This window comes from Puma concolor, chromosome D2, assembly GCF_028749965.1.
Source record: "Puma concolor isolate L17-30 chromosome D2, mPumCon1.1.hap2, whole genome shotgun sequence".
In the NCBI taxonomy this organism is placed as follows: Eukaryota; Metazoa; Chordata; class Mammalia; order Carnivora; family Felidae; genus Puma; species Puma concolor.
The window spans coordinates 28,269,234-28,287,124 of NC_141677.1; the positions used below are offsets into that span (position 1 = coordinate 28,269,234).

At 37.6% G+C, this 17,891-nt stretch overlaps 1 protein-coding gene across 5 annotated transcripts in view; it reads right to left on the minus strand.

Moving 5' to 3' along the window:
- The window catches only part of CTNNA3 (catenin alpha 3), a 1,810,934-nt gene that overhangs the window by 191,217 nt on the left and 1,601,826 nt on the right, over positions 1-17,891 (minus strand). For all 5 annotated transcript variants that reach the window (XM_025917933.2, XM_086679821.1, XM_086679822.1 and 2 more), the window contains one exon: positions 5,292-5,384. In XM_025917933.2, the coding sequence (XP_025773718.1) occupies positions 5,292-5,384 (93 nt within the window). The remainder of the gene's footprint in view (positions 1-5,291; positions 5,385-17,891) is intronic.

A 17,891-nucleotide genomic window follows, 5' to 3' on the forward strand; every position in this document is an offset into this window, starting at 1 on the left:
GATGAGAAAACAGTTAGAAATGTAAATAATGTGTTCAGTGTCATATGGATAATAATGGGTAGAACCCAGATTTGAATCAAGGCTTATATAACTCCCAAGTTCATACATCTGTACAGTATAAGGCAATGCTAGTGGAGATCAGCCACTTGCTCACCCATTCCACTCGCAAAACTCTCTTGCAATCTGTTCTACTAAATCTCTCTAAAACCACAGTTGTCCTTCAGGTAGGCATGGGAAACATATTTTTAGCCATCACCCTGCTGACACTATTTATTTCCTGGGAGCCCCTTGCTACTGCTGCCCCTACTGCAGACAGTAAATGAGAGGGAGGGTGGAAATCTAGATCAAAATAATCCCTGGATTGAAATATCACAGAGGCCATTGTGATAAGAGACTGAGGTTTCTGGATTCTGTGCTTGGAGACCCAGGATTGTTGTCCTACAAGGTCTGACACTGTCTGACTCTATCTGATTAATACTCCATTTCTTCAAGGTGAAGTGATCCACCAGGGAGACTGTCAAGCCACCAGGGATGACTGTCCAGACATCACCATGTAGTTTCCAAATGGTAATCAACAAAATGATTTGGTTATTAACGGGAGATTGTAATGTTGAGACATTTTGAAACTTGTGAGACTTAAGCAGATTTGATACTTAGGTTTATAGTCTTCAGTTTCAAAAGTCACTTTTCTAGTAGAGGACTTATAATATCAACTCCATTATACTGGCTGTAACAATAGGAGGGCAATGAGATCTTATGGGATGGTAAGATTCTACCCAAATTTGCTGGGCTGTACTGGAAAGAGAGTGGTTTGTGCCAGAAGACCTGGGATTTGGTTCCAGTTGGCATGATTTGCACAAACTATTGAACTTCTTTGAGTTAAATTCCCTAATTAGTAAAATCAAGGAGAAAAAAAAAAAAAAACAAAAAACAGGGCTTTTGTGAAATAAGACACCAACTGGTAAACATTCTGTAAGCTGTAAATGTTAAATGATAACTGGTACTCTTTTTTAAATAGAAATGATGAGTTAGCATGCATTTAGTATAATCTTTTAGAAAGCTTTTAGGACTTACCAAAAAGTCATTTTATCAGTAAGTTTGGGAATTTGATGATCTTAACAGGAGTCTATTTTCATATCTCTTTCAAATTAGAGTTTTTAAGATAACAGATTTCTATTCATACTTGGTAAGAACATGAACAGAATAAACAATTAGAGCTTTAAAGAATGTTCTATAAATCTATAGCAAAATCACACTCTATACCACTGTGGAATGCCTGATTACTGGATATAATCACAGTATTGGTCCAGTGAGTATCCGTGTTTAATAATTAAGATAATCACTAATTTCCACTTCTGTTCCTCTGCTACTTCATAAGGCATGCACTATTGGTCTTTTAGTATTTCACTCTCATTGACCATGGACTCTAAATCATTATTTGTTGCTTATACACCTTTACAATGCCCAGTGGCATTTGCCACTGATGACAACAATAACAGATGATATTGAGCCACAACTACTGGCAGTGAAGTGCAGAGAGGAAAATGATAATAAATAACTGTCATTCCATTACTAAAAAGTGCCTGAAATTCGTTCTACTCTGTGTTCTATACAGCAGAGTCTGCATTATTCAAGAATCAAAAAAACATTTACTCTTTAATAAGAGCAGCCAGCAAAAAGGGACCCAAATGCATGTCTGATTCAGTGACCAGAAATTCCGCATGAAGCATGGCATGTATTCAAAAAATTCTCAACAGACTCCACTTCAAAATTTTATGGTATCTTCCCAAATTGGATGGTATCAGGGAAATGTGTCAAAAGATATACTCAGTCCAATGGATACAGACTTCAGGAATGCTGGATAGAATACAGAGACAGAGTATCAAATGTATATGAGATTGAGCATAGAAATATATTCCAAGCACAGAGACACAACTATGGAGAATATGGAGCATGTTGAGGATGCAAGATGCCTAAGAGAGCTCATAAAACATAGGTAAACGTGATCATTTTGGTCAGGTGGTTTGGGTGAGGGACAGTTTAAGCTGGCCTGCCATGAATGCAAAATCTGTAGTAATGAACTCACAAGACAGATATCCAATAAAAGATTGTTATTTGAGTTAAATTGTCTGTACTATACCTAATTACTCTTTAAATTTAAAAGAAAATTTGTATCCTTCCTCCATTTCTCAGATGACTGCAGCACCTTTTACTCTCTTCTCTTCCATTCCATTGATGATGAATCAAGTTTAATGGGGTGGTGGTGGTTTGTTGCTTGTTAATAAAAGATTCATTCCACTAACTCTGTATTTTAAGTAAATTGATATGTGGTAATCACTAAAGTTCTTAATCAGAAAACATAATCCACTTACTAGACAAGTTATATAAAGCTGTGCCTCAGTGATCTTATTAGTAAAACTGGGATGATGTATCAATATATCAAAGTTAATGTGATATTTAGTTTATATACTGTAACTATCTTTTCTCGTTTTCTCCCAAAAGCAGAGTCTAAGAATGGAAGGTAGTTTATTCTGGGATGAAATCTTGGGGAACAGAACTGGGAACCTGGGAAAGATGGATATGGAAAACAAGGAGGGCAATTCCAAAGATATATTATCAAGCTGGTCACCATGGTACCAGTGGGGCTTGATCTCCCTCTGAATCCTTTGAGTGCCTATGGAAAATGCAAAATAGTCCATTCAAGGAATATAAGAGTATTCACCAAGGTTACTCTGTGGAGTGTTAATGCTTCACACAAGATTGTGCATGTATTAGAATATCTGAATAGCTTCCTGAGGGATTCCACACAGCAACTTCAGAGAAGCCTCAAGGCAGGAAGTGAATAAAATCTAAGATATTCACATTTTATACAGAGAGATTTACTAGAGCAGAGAGTGGTCAGGTTGAATATAACATTGTTCCCAGTAGATGTGATGGGAAGGGATCTATCTTGCCACTAGGTAGTAGTGAGGGTGTTGCCCAGGGGCATTCCAAATGAACTGGCCTGTCAGGGAAATGTGCACAGTGGAACACAAATCCAGAATGCAGAGAAGTTTTGGGATGATTTCTACAAGGTTAGAAGCAGTGCCTTCTATGAAAGATTCTTAAGATCCAGGACCATGGAGATCATCAACTTCCTAACCTACTATAATCAGGTGGCCATCTAGCTGGCCTGTAACCCCAGTGAAGAACAAAAATACAAATCAAATAGTAGTAATAAGAAGCTTAATTTCTTGGCATATAATTATAAAGTTTATAAAACACTTTCATATGCATCACCTTCTTTGAGGTTATTATCTTTGAGGTTATGCTGTGAGAAGGTAAGATATTATTCTTCTCATTTTTCAGATGAAGTACTTTGAAGTTTCTAAGTTTTAAGGTCTTAACCAAGGCTTCATTGTATACATGTGATGATACAGAATGAGAAACATGGCATGTTTATCCTAATCCCAGCATCCTAAAAGTTACCTTTATTTTAACAAAATTTCCTCCTATCAATTACTCTGTATGTCCTGACTACCCTCCACCTATAGTGGCTCAGCAGCAGCCTAAGTGAATCACTCACTTACTTGAAAGCATGAGCAAACTAAACTATCAGCAAAATGTATTCCCAATCCCATTGCCATTTGTAAAAACTGATCTCTTTCCAAAGATGCCTACTAGATTTGAAGAAAACTTCTTTCAGATGCTGGGTGCCCCCAGGCAGTTCCCAGCATGAACTGGTTTCTAGAGGGCTGGGAAGTAATCCAAATAATCAGCAAGGAATGGAAACTCAAGAAAACCAACATTTCTAAGAAAGCACAGGTGTCGTGACTAATATATATCAGTTCTAAGTAATCTGAATATTTGAAAACATGGAACTTTTGGGGAGCCTGGGTGGCTCAGTCAGGTGAGCATCCAACTTCAGCTGTAGTCGTGTCTCACAGTTCATGAATTTGAGCCCCACATTGGGCTCTGCCCTGACAGCTCAGAGCCTGGAGCCTGCTTTAGATTCTGTGTCTCCCTCTCTCTCTGCTCCTCTCCTGCTGGTACTCTCTCTCTCTCTCCCTCTCAAAAATAAATAAATAAACTTAAAAAAGACATGCAACTTTCTTAAATTTATCTTTTTTATCCACCTCCAAATGTAATGTCACTGAATTTAGCTAATTAATAATAGTAATAATGCTGATGATAATTATACTATCACTACTATAGCTACAAATAATAACTAATGATTATTGAGAACTTACTATGAGCTAAGCCATGTGTTAAGGGCTCTACTAGTTAATTTAGTTATTTGCACAATAATCCACATATAGAGAGTACTAGTACTATCCTCACTTTATAAATCAACGAACCAAGTTAGAGAAAGGCTGAGTTTCCCAGGTAACACAGTAAGGGAGTGGCTAATTCAGATGTGTTGCAGGACAATCTAAGCTGCTATACTATACTGCCTGGCTTTTAGACCCACGTTCTGCAGGCTGGTCTGCAGTTACAAATGATCATTGGCTAGGAAACCAAACTTTCACAGGTTCCCAAGCACTGGGGGCAAGTAAAGTGAGATACAATACCTCAGAGTAATTCAGAAGTTGTTTAGCATTGTTGGAGGGGTGTGTGTGTGTGTGTGTGTGTGTGTGTGTGTGTGCACGTGCTCAGGGTAAGGGGAGAAGAGGGCAAGGCAGAAAGGAAGAAAAGTACAGGGGTAGTTTCTCAGTTTTTTCCCCTAGAATTACAGAGTGTATTTATAACTTCTTGGTTTCTCTTTTCTATCTAAATAAATGTGTGCACATTTGAATTCTATATTCCCATGACTGCTATAAACATCAAAAGTGGCATGGGGTGATTTACTACATGATCAGAAATGGTCTCCCTGTGGGCTTTCTTTTTTTTTTTTTTTTTTTTTTTTTTTTTTTAATTTTTTTTTTTCAACGTTTATTTATTTTTGGGACAGAGAGAGCCAGAGCATGAACGGGGGAGGGGCAGAGAGAGAGGGAGACACAGAATTGGAAACAGGCTCCAGGCTCTGAGCCATCAGCCCAGAGCCCGACGCGGGGCTCGAACTCACGGACCGCGAGATCGTGACCTGGCTGAAGTCGGACGCTTAACCGACTGCGCCACCCAGGCGCCCCTCCCTGTGGGCTTTCAAGGTAAAGGAAATAATTCCTCTCATGCTGTGGCCCATGGATTCCGAAGCTCTTCTTCCTGTGCTTCACAAAACCAGCCCCAGAGCCAGGAGTCCCACCTGTGAGCGCCTACATGATTGACAAGAAGAGGGCACGGCATATAGTTGTCCTCTCAGGGAGGTGACTTACCCGGTCAGTTTTCCCTTCAGTCTGAATGCTGGTGTGACTGCGCACCTCATGTTCCTCTTCCAAGTCAGAAACATCCTCCAGTTCCTCTGGGGTCTATAAAAAGAAAGCAAAGCATTGCTGGTGAGAATGCAAAATGGAAAACAGAGTGACCATACCTCAAAAAGTAAGCACAGAGGTACCAATATGACCCTGCAATTCTACTCCTAGAAAAGAAATGAAAATAAATACATGTCCACACAAAAACTTGTTAAAAAAAAAAAACTGTTCATAACAGCACCAATCATAGTAGCCAAAAAGTGGAAATAACTCAAATACAAATCTAGTGAGGGATAGATAAACACAATTCTATTCAATAAAATATGATTTAGCTATAAAAAGGAATGGGATACTGAGACAGACTGCAACATAGGTGAATCTTGAAGATATTATGGTAAGTGAAAGGAGTCAGTCATAAAAGACCACATGTTTGCAAGCAAACTGGTGCAGCCATCCTGGAAAACAGTGTGGAGATTCTTCAAAAAATTAAAAATAGATCTACCCTATGACCCAGCAGTAGCACTGCTAGGAATTTACCCAAGAGATACAGGAGTACTGATGCATAGGGGCACTTGTACCCCAATATTTATAGCAGCACTCTCAACAATAGCCCAATTATGGAAAGAGCCTAAATGTCCATCAACTGATGAATGGATAAAGAAATTGTGGTTTATATACACAATGGAATACTATGTGGTAATGAGAAAGAATGAAATATGGCCTTTTGTAGAAATGCGGATGGAACTGGAGAGTGTTATGCTAAGTGAAATAAATCATACAGAGAAAGACAGATACCATATGTTTTCACTCTTATGTGGATCCTGAGAAACTTAACAGAAGACCATGGGGGAGGGGAAGGAAAAAAAAAAGTTAGAGAGGGAGGGAGCCACACCATAAGAGACTCTTAAAAACTGAGAATATACTGAGGGTTGATGGGGGGGTGAGAGGGAGGGGAAAGTGAGTGGGTGATGGGCATTGAGGAGGGCACCTGTTGGGATGGGCACTGGGTGTTGTATGGAAACCAATTTGACAATAAATTTCCTATTAAAAAAATAAAAATAAAATAAAATAAAGATGAAAAAAAAGACCACATGTTGATTCCATTTGTGTGAAATGTCTAGAATAGGCAAATCTATAGAGACAAAAGTTTGACTGGTAGTTCCTAAAGGCGGGGGTGAGGGAGGAGGGAGTGGGCAATGATTGCTCATGGGTATGCAGTCTTTCTTTGGGATGATCGCAATGTTCTGGAATTAGATAGTGGTAATCATTGCAAGATTGTGTGCATATACAAAAAAAAACCAGGTACACACACTGAGTTTTAACTTCAAAAGGGTGAATCTTATCGTATATGAATTATATCCCAATAAATTTTGAAAGAGAAAGAAAGCAAAATAAGTAGAAGAAAGTTTTTCTCTCAGTCAATAGCTATTTGGCTAAACATTATGTGGTTATCACAAATCAAGATGCTTACATGTGATAAAGAAATGGAATATTTACAGTTAAAACAATATAACATGAAAATGCTGCCAAAAACTATCAATAAATTAAATTTTCTAGGAATTTAAATAATAAATATATTAACTGCAGTGTCTATCCTAAAGAGCTAACCTACTTCCATTTCGGTTTTTCAATTTCAGCTTAAACGTCTTCTGACAGGGAGGTGTCTAGCTCAGGAAGACCTGGCCTGGGTTGGGGTCCTCTGCCAAGCTTTTCCTGACCCCTCCACTTCCACTGTCATGATGCTCCCATACGTGATTGCAGCATTGTTTATTGAAACAGGCAACCAGTTGTTGTTGCCTCTGTGAGGTAAGAAGTGGGTCTGCCCTGCCTATCGTTATATCACTACAATCAAGCACATCCATGCTTTTGAATGGATAAAGCAGAGTTATCAGTGATAGCCAAAAAAGAGCTGGATACGAACAAAGCGAAACATACCAATGGCAACAACAAACACTTGTCCTAACTGTACTTCCACATTTCAAACTGATTTTATTTGCATTATGTTATCTCTCCTAATTCCTGATTGTCTCTTCATCTTACTGGGGCAATAATTTAAAGATATCTGTTATTATTGCAAATACAAGTAAGAGTATTTAACTTGAATTAAGTTAATATTTGTTTTCCTTTAAATTATATATGAACCCTTTAATACAAAACCCTTGTGTGAAATTCAGAAATCAAACAGGTGTCATGGAAAATAACCAAAAGTGAAGTGAAAGATCTCTTCTACACACCTGGCTGTTAAAGATGGGGGAAGGACAGGGATTGCCTCCTCACTCCAGCCTAAGTTTCCCTTCAACCTTGGTTTGCACACAGTCCCTTTGTTTATACTGAGGGCTGTGGAGGGTTTCCCTTCCCTTGGGACCACTCTAGAGATGAGAACTTGCAATAATTAGTTCACACTATAGAGTAAAGCTATCTATTTCCTACCACTAATGGCCTCAGATTCTTTCTCATCTCATGGATCTTTAACCAGCACTTCGTTTTCTAAGCCTTGCACTGAGCATCACCCAAAACTCTGCATGTACTGCAACTGACTACTATTAGATATTAATAGTCCCCCTCTTTCCAAGGCCTCTGATACGCTTGAGTAACCGTTATGTATGTTCACCTCTACAGGCAGCCCTTCTTTTCTGCAACTACATGCAGCTATGATCACAGGGCAACTTATTCTCTTTTCGTAGGTGTTAGTAACATTCATTCACCTCTGTGGAACTTCTACACAATCGTGTTTCATTATTAGCCATTTTTGTGTATTTTTCCCACAGTATATTGAGAAAGAATCTTTTCAATTTCCCTCCTTGATACATCACCATCCCCTGAAACATCTGAATAAATTCAGTTATCAAATTCCTTTCCTTGGGTCCTATTGTTTTGCAATTGAAGGCTGTCTGGTGTCCTTACTGTGATCTGTTTCTTATAAATGCCCACTGTTAATTACTTGGATTATACTTTACAATGAAGTGACATATAACCTCATTGATTCCAGTATTTTATTCAACTCAAAATAAAGTGACTTAACAGAAACTAAGAACTGCTGCTGTCAGAAGTCACAAGTACCATTTTTGTTAGTGATATTGCAGGAAGAGATAAGCCTACCATTTATGCCAACATACTTCTGCGCTTGTGTTTTTGTTTTTGTTTTTTTATTGCTTGTTTGTTTTTGTCTTTAACACAGGACTATAGTCTTCTTGCAAAGCCACTACAACTGACCTCTTCTTTTCAGGAACAAGATCAGTGGGGGAGTGCTTAAAACACTTGCTGGCAGCATTTTGTTTTCCATAAGGCAAGCAGTTGGCTGGTATTGCAAAAATAAAAAGTCAAATATACAATGCTATAATCTAAATTAAGTGGAAGCTAAGAGAGAAATAAGAGCATTCTAATCCCTTTTGCAGTGATACATTAACTCTTTTAAGCCTCAAGACAAATAATAATAGCGTAAATATTTAAAAGGGAGGAGGAAGGCAGGGTGACCCTCTATTGTACACTCATCTGGCAACTCTGGAAGGTGCAAACATCTGGAAAGTGTGTGTGTGTGTGTGTGTGTGTGTGTGTGTGTGTGTGTGTGTAAGTGAGACCAAACTGCCTGAGAGCAGTGTTATGTAGTAGAAAGACCCAATAATGTTGAGTAATATAGACCTAAATTTGAATTCTGGCCCTCCAATTAGTGATTGTGGGACTTTGGGAATTTTGTGTACCATTTTAAACTTTGGTTTTCTCAGAACAAAGTTTTGGATAGTACTACCTAACTCTGAAATTTGTTGTGAGGCTCAAATCTACTAAGATGCTGTAAGGAAGAATTGCTTAGCCCACAGATAGCTAGAGTGCAGGAAAAGTTCGTTTCTTTCTTTTGTTGTTGTTGTTTTTTTCTCTTGTTTTTTTTTCTCCGCTTTCTCCACTATTCCATTCCTTACCCAACCCTTTATATTTTTGGATAAAATGTTTGCATCAGTTTGGTTACCTCCGTTTTATTCCAAATTTGTTACTCTGAATTGATATGATACTCTAGTTACATTCACCCCATTTTGAGTATATGATGTCTTGCACTAAACAGGGTTTAATATAATTCCACACACGTTGTTCTCTCCTAAATTCCAAGTAAAGCTCTCTTTTAACCTGATTTTACTAATATACAAGAATAAAATTATCCCTTAAGTCAGCCCGGCAATGATTCACTCTCACATAGATTCTCAGTGATGATGGAAACAACTTTCCCTCTCTAAGCTGAGCTGTCTCTAAACTAGACCAAGAGGAAGATACAGATATCCTTTTTTTACTCGAAAGAGTGTTAATAAACTTAGTCATTATTCATATATTTCTCATATTAGAATTCAGGAAACCTTTTTCATGTTTTTCTATTTTAACTCTTGCTTGTTGTGAAGCCTTTCTTAGGTACCTCAAAGTGATATGAAATTAGCCTAGTTTCCTCACTTGTAAAATGGCAAAAATATCACCTAATTCTTAGGGTTATTGTGAGGATAAAATAAGATGATGGACTGGAACATTATTCAGTGACTAGAAAGTACTGAAGTTTAATATTGTTTATGATTATAATAAATTATCATTAATTTTATTATAAGACCTCACTTTATGTGCAAGAGGCCAGAATCAAGTATAAAACTTGAAAATATTCAGGCTGAGGTTTTTACATAGAAACTGGAGCTACAATAAACCACAGTGGCACATTAAACTTCAGAGTCAGAATAAATTTGTGGTTTTAATAAATATATATGTATATATATTTACTGAGATAGAAATGACTGCATTTATATGTCTTTTTTCCCAAGGAGCTTCATGCTCTCTACAGACTTTATCTCATTAATTCCTTCAGCATTTCTAGTGAGACAGTACGCAGGGTTATTACACATAAAAATTCACTTGCACAGACTTTATAAATGTTTAACATTAAAATATATGAAAAAAGAAATTTGTAGTCACTGAAAAGGAAAGGAAAAGAGAAACGAAAGAAGAGAAAGAAGGAAAGAAAGAAAAAAAAACAGGAGAAAAAGGATGGTCTAGGAACAGGAGTCATGCTTGACATTTTCCTCTCAAATTAAGGTCAAATTCTAAATCCTACAAGTGACTTAATCATAAATCATACTTCTCCGACTAGCCATTGCTGGTTTACTACAATCAAATAACTGCCAGCGCAGTGACAAGAGCAGTCTGACACTCGGGGAAGCTGTTAGGAAGGGCACTCCAGGCCGTCTTCCCAAGCAGGCAGTGGAAAGAGCATGCTCAGTCAGGTCCTGCTAGCTGAGCTGACAGCACAGGATGATTTGGGAATGTCAATGTCAAAAATTCATTTTTATAAGAGAACTAGGTATGTTCGTAATATAATTTCAAATGATAGAAACCTAAGAAATTCCTTTTGCTGAGAACACACACAAGCACTTTTTGTACTCTTCAAACATGGCCCACTCATCTGCTCATTCTACATCCCGGGCTTCGGCTCTTTGTATCGACTGCTCTATTGCCTGGAATGGTCCTCCTACACCTCTTACATGGCTGGATCATTCTCACCATAGGATATCAGATGGCCTATCTTCAGTCTTATCCAGTCTGCCCTGGTCAGTCTATCTAAAAGGAACCCCTTTCCCTACTTCATTTGTTTTTTATATCACCTTGTAATTTTTCATTAGCTCTCTTTTCATGATCATAACCTGAAATTATATTTTTCTTTTGTTTTTTTTGAAAGGGAATGTGTTTTTGTCTTGTCCCATTAGAACATAACTATCATGAAAATAAGGATATTGTCTGTCTTGTTCACCACTCTGAGCACCTTGAAACAGCAAATACTGTGTGCTCAATAAAAATATCTTAACTGAGGGGCGCCTGGGTGGCGCAGTCGGTTAAGCGTCCGACTTCAGCCAGGTCACGATCTCGCGGTCTGTGAGTTCGAGCCCCGCGTCGGGCTCTGGGCTGATGGCTCAGAGCCTGGAGCCTGTTTCCGATTCTGTGTCTCCCTCTCTCTCTGCCCCTCCCCTGTTCATGCTCTGTCTCTCTCTGTCCCAAAAATAAATAAACGTTGAAAAAAAAATATCTTAACTGAATAAAGAAATAAATGATTTAATGACTAATAAGCTTCAGTATCAATGTCAGAAGAATTTCATGGGACATTTTTAAGCTACAGAGTAATGTTTAATCCTTTCACTTCTGCTTTCAATATGTGTCGAGTTAATGATTCCTTGCTTAAGGGAAAGTTTGAGGCAAAGAATCCTGGATTTTGTATTTTAAAAATAAAGACTATGGAAATTAGAGATAATAGGTTTTGTACAGAGCTCAAGATTCTCAGATTTGAAAGACTAGAATGAAATCTATGGGTCCCATTGAAAGTTCAGTACAGATATAAAAAGACGTCAGAGAAAACACAATCTTCTAAACTCAGACCAGAGTTTAAAGTCTTACCAAGGCCCATAAAGTATCATGGAAAGAGCAAGTAGTAAACCTGGAGGAGCTACATGGGCTAGGACAATGGGTACTCACTGGTAACTAATTTTAGAAAATTGTAAGAAATTGGTAGGCCTTTCTGATGCGTTGATATAGTCTAAGTCTCTAGAAAAGAGTCTCCAAAACCTAGCACTGTAAGCATCTTGCTCTGAATAATTCTGGTTGCAAGAGACTATCTTGTATGTTCTTGTATGCTGTGGGATGTTTAGCACTATCCCTAGGCTCTACCCACTACATGCAATAGGACCCTCCCAAGTTGTAACAATCAAAAGTATCTCCAGACATTTCCAAATGTCCCCCAGTGGGGAGAGGGTAGGAATCATCCCTGTCTGAGAACTAGAGATCTAGAAGTTTGGTTCACCTGGCCCAACACAAGTGACAGAGGTAAAGGGAGGGTCCAATGACTATTTTTTAAATTTCCCATGAGCAAAGTTAAAACTATGTTAACTTAGACATTATAAAAATAAAAAGTTTTAATTTTTTTTTTCTCGTACATCCGAGTTTGTAGACTGAAGTTCATACCCCATATAATACCATTATGGTTATCAGACAGAAGAGGGCACTGTTCACTCATTTTAGTCTTAACCAAACACCTGGAAGATTATATCAGAAGATTGATGACAATAAAATTACAAACTTGGTCACAGTGTTAATGCCTGCATTTAATAAGCTGCTTCCCTTCTGGGATACTTCTTTCAACTTTTATTAATAACGAAAAATTATTACCTAAATATATGCAGTGATAGTCCAAGTTTGTTTGATCAGTAATAAAGAGGTTAAAAAAATCAAAAGTCACCTCAACTAACATATTTGAATGTCTGTTTTTTATGCATAGAAACATAGGCTATTATGCTAGTTTCTGGGGATCTTGAGACAAATAAAACATAATCCTTGCTCTCAGGAGAGATAAAGGGTAAGGATATTAAATGTAAATAAGAGATATTCCCTAGAGTTACATGGTTTGAGACTGAGATTGAATGGTGAGACATAGAGAAATTTCCTTAGAAATGTCAGGCAGAAGAGGAGAATGAGTATAAAATACCTCAAGGTAACCTGGGAAGACATTTCTTGTATTATCAGAAAGCTGCTAGGGTTGTGTTATTGTGGTAGATTAATGAACTTGAAGTTAGGATACTTGGGTTTTCATTCTAACTTTGCCACCAATTAGTTGTATGTTGTTAGGAAAATCTCATTTTTCTATGCTTCAATTTTCTCATCTTTAAAATAGCGGTGGAGGGGCGCCTGGGTGGCGCAGTCGGTTAAGCGCCCGTCTTCAGCCAGGTCACGATCTCGCGGTCCGTGAGTTCGAGCCCCGCGTCGGGCTCTGGGCTGATGGCTCAGAGCCTGGAGCCTGTTTCGGATTCTGTGTCTCCCTCTCTCTGACCCTCCCCCATTCATGCTCTGTCTCTCTCTGTCTCAAAAATAAATAAATGTTAAAAAAAAAATTTAAAAAAAATTCAATGTTAGAGGGGCGCCTGGGTGGCACAGTCGGTTAAGCGTCCGACTTCAGCCAGGTCACGATCTTGCGGTCGTGAGTTCGAGCCCCGCGTCAGGCTCTGGGCTGATGGCTCAGAGCCTGGAGCCTGTTTCCGATTCTATGTCTCCCTCTCTCTCTGCCCCTCCCCCGTTCATGCTCTGTCTCTCTCTGTCCCAAAAATAAATAAACGTTGGAAAAAAAAATTAAAAAAAATAAATAAATAAAATAAAATAGAGGTGGAAAGTAAGTAAAATTTTATATTTTCTGTAACTTCTCCAAGTTTTAAGATTTTATGAGTTCATGCATAAACTGAAAACATAACATTAATCTGGATGAAATGTTTTCCAAGTACTAGGAAACTTCAATACTAGGAAATAATCTGGTAAGTCCATTGAGTTCTGTGAAACAAATTCACTCCAATTCATCATACCAGTTAGAAATATGGTTCATCTCTGAATACATGTATCTCCTGACTCTCACAAGGAATGAGAAGGCATCTAGTATTATTATAACTCTAGTCCCCTAACACAACACTTGGCAAAAAGTAGGTGCACAATAAATATGGTTTTTAGTGAACTGATACAAGGAAGAAAGTAAATGGATAAGGAAATAAGGACAGATGTGAATAAAGACATATATTTCTATTTTCAAATGATCTATTAAAATCATTAGTGGTTTTTCTTCTTACAATCTTTCAAAAAATAATTCAAAACTTCCTCTAGGTACTATTATCATCCCTTTATGTTTCACAAGTCATTTAATTCTTCTTTTCCAGCACGCTAAGAATATAACACCATATAAATTATTCCGTATGTTGAAACTAAGAAGCCTAGGTGAGTATTACATCTCTTAAAGGCTACAACAATTGAAATGTAGTTTGACAAAGCTAGGTTGCAGAATATCATACACACACACACACACACACACACACACACACACACACACAAGTAAAAGAAAAGAATACATCTATAATGCATTAGACGATATAATTAAACATGTACTCAGATACGACAACTTGGGCAGATAAATCCTGAACATGTAGAATATTGCTGTCAGAGGAGACACAACTTTAGTTGTTGATATACTTTTTACGAATTAAGTCTCTATTAGTTTGCTATTTAAAAATCTACCCAGGTCAGCAGACATCAAATAGTGGACCATGCAATGCCTTATGGTTGAGTCTGGATTATGATGATTATCATAAGAAGTGATCATTACAATCACTTAAGTTTATATAAATCCTGTCTAAGGACTCAAGTAATGATAGAATCACACAGGGTAATGCATATTTTAGCCTTAATCCTTCTTTCTATCAGGAAGCTTGTGACAGTCATTCCTCTGCTCCAAAGACACCAATGAGGCTAATAACTATAGAAAAGCACACAGGAAATCAGCAAGAGGGTCATAAATGAAAGTGGCATCGTCAATATCATGGTACTTATTCAACCACCAAATGAGTTGGTGATCCAGCTCTAATTCCCAGGACTCCATATCTAATTCATGAAAACTGTCATAAGAAGTATTCCAGCTTGACATTTAAATAAAGATATGAAAGACTAATGAAGCCATGAAGAATAGGGTTTGAATGAAAGTATATTTTTAGAAAGTTCAAATATGAGAAACATCCAGATTCAGATCAGGATCCTTGAGATTCTTCTTTTTGAGTACAGAAAGGTGAGGTAATCATTTTTAATCAAGGTCTTAATGTTATTCATTAACAACACTCTGCTGGGTTATTCGGCATTCCTTTTCTCATTCAGTCTTAACAATAAAGCTGAAGAGGCAAATGGTATCATTTTAATACCATAGCTGAGGAAACTGAGCCCTAGAGTTAACAAAACCCATTCAATATTGCACAGCTAATAAACAGCTACTTCAAAGTAGGTCCAGTGCTTGTTTTATGAACCAGCTTGGTAGTCACAGATACAGGGTAAATGTGGGAATTGAGTAGTTAAATTTTACAAGCCTAGAAAATAAGCTTCAAACAGCATGAATACACTGCTTTAGAACAAGGAAGGCCAGATATTTAGGGGTTTGATCAGCAGCACACCAGTAGACTGGTCCTTAATCTCCTCCTCTCCCTGCTGGATATAATCTCTAGACCTCAGTAAACTTGGCATCTGGAGCAAATAGATGATTGAGTCTTTCTTCATTGCACCACTGCCACCTACCTTGAACCATATATTGTCTTTAGAGACCCAACTAAAAGAAATCCTGCTTATTTCTCAGGATGGCACCCTGGCTTTAAGTTATAGCAAACTTCAGATGAATTCAGTTTTGGTTCATAACATGAGCAAAAGTATATGCCAATGAAACTGAAAAACAAATATGCTCCTGCATCATTCTTTTTTTTCTTCTTCTTCTTCTTCTTTTTTTTAAAGTTCTATATGAATTGAGCTATACTGATTACCGAAACTATTAAATGTGTTTTGGACAGAGCTGTGATTTTATATTCTCCTTCTAAAAATATGAACAGAGGAGTGCCTGGGTGGTTCAGTTGGTTGAGTGTCTGACTTTGGCTCAGGTCATGATTTCACGGTCCATGAGTTTGAGTCCCGCATCGGGCTCTGTACTGACAGCTGACAGCCTGGAGCCTACTTCGGATTCTATGTCTCCCTTTCTCTCTGCCTCACCCCACTTGCTCTCTTTCCCTCTCTCTCTCTCTCTCTCTCTCAAAAATAAATAAACATTAAAAAAATCAAATTAGAGCAGAAAACCTAAAGCCAAGTATCTTGTCAAAGTTCTTACATTGAGGCAAAAATTGTGGTGGAGCATAGTATAAAGATGGAGTATCTTATTTTAAGTCAAATGCTCCCTTTAATATCTTGTGGCCTTGAACAAGTACTTAACTTGATGAGAACTCAAGTTCTTCTGAAGTAAGTGAAAAAGATTGAACTAAACAATTTAGAAAATCCCATTCAATTCTATTGTTTACAAGTCTATTGCAGGTTTTTTGGTTTTTTTTTTTTTTTTTTTACAATCAACATTGAGACAAAATGAATACTTAGAAAAAGGTTTGAAGTAGCAGGACACCCTTTTGAAGTGCTGCATACAATTTTAAATCACAAGATCCTTTTGAATTGTTAACCTCTCAGAAAGTTTGAAACAACTTTTTAAATTTGTTTTACTCAGGACTAATTGGACGATGGAAGGGCTCTTCATAGGTAGTAACTGATGATACCATGGAGAATTTCGGCAGCACAATTACTCTCACCACTCTATAGATGGGAGGTATGCTGTTGTTGGGCACAATGCAATAATAATAGCAAGAGTAGTGGGGGTGTTGGTAATGACGGTCATGGCAGCAGTAATTGTGGTAGTAAGTAGCAGCCGCTACAGCAGATGACTAATAACACGCCCTGATCTTCACCTTTTGGGTAGGAACACTGCTACCATGGAGAGCGGACAGATTCTGCTATGTTCGAGTGAGGAAAACCTCACCTTGCATCAAATTCTTTGCCACACAGATTCTCTCTATGTGAATTTGTGTTCTTAGTGTTAGAATAGCCAGCTGAAGAGAAGTCATCTAACTGAAAAGTTATTAATTCTTACAGATATTAAAATAAAAGTTTCAGAGAATATCTGATGGCAAAGAAAATGCACTTAATATACTTTTAACTGAATGTATACATGTATATATATGTTCTAATTATATAAAACATTGCATATATATGAAGGGGAGAGTTGTGTAGTATATGTGTTTTTTTTCCTGTATAATTGATTTGTCATAAAATTTATACAATAAACTACTACCCTTATCATCAGGGGGAAAAACAAGCAATGAGTGTTACAAGAAAATCTGCTTAAGGTTGAATGTGTCATTTCAAGGACATGTCAGTAATAATAAAAAAAAAAAAAGCAAGATTGCAAAGGTCACTGCAGGGGGAGCTGGCTTGTCACTTTGCAATAGGTCTATCAACTGGCATGATACTTGAGTTGATGTGGACACAGACAAAAGCTTTCAATAAGTGAGAGGAAAATTGAAGCATATGTCTTCATTACCCGAGAAAACACTACAAAGGACTGTGAGAGCAGATACGGAGAAATATCCCATACTTGGCCCCCATGCTATTTCCTCATATTACATGGTCCTCTTTGTAGCTCTGTGGATGTGTAAAAGCAGTGGTCTCATTATTTCACATATCACATTTTCAGCGTCCTGGAAACTGGTTTTACCAACTGTTCCCTAACAAAGATTTTGACGGGAAAAAAGTTGTGGTTTGACTTCCCAATGGGGATATATATTTTTTAACTTACAGGAAATCTTTTACTTCCAGAAATTGGTAAGGCAGCCAGGTATAATATAAACGGTCCTAACCAAATTCATCTATCTAGATTTGCAAAGTAATCCCAGGCACAGTAATAAAGCAAAAAACTGCCTTCTGTGTTCCAGCCATGGGTATTATGTAAGGCTAAGAGGTCCAAACCTGACACTCTTATTTCACTGAACTAAAAAATGGAAAAACATGAAAGAAGTTCCACATTACTGAGGAGATGCGGTTCAATAAGACAGTAATTCAGATCTATATTAGAGTTTTGTACATATTATTCAGGGTTATTGGATTGAAGTTTGCTTTATGGGACGTAAGAATTCCCTACACTAGTAGAAAAAAGCAGCTTAAGTTGGCAGCTTATAT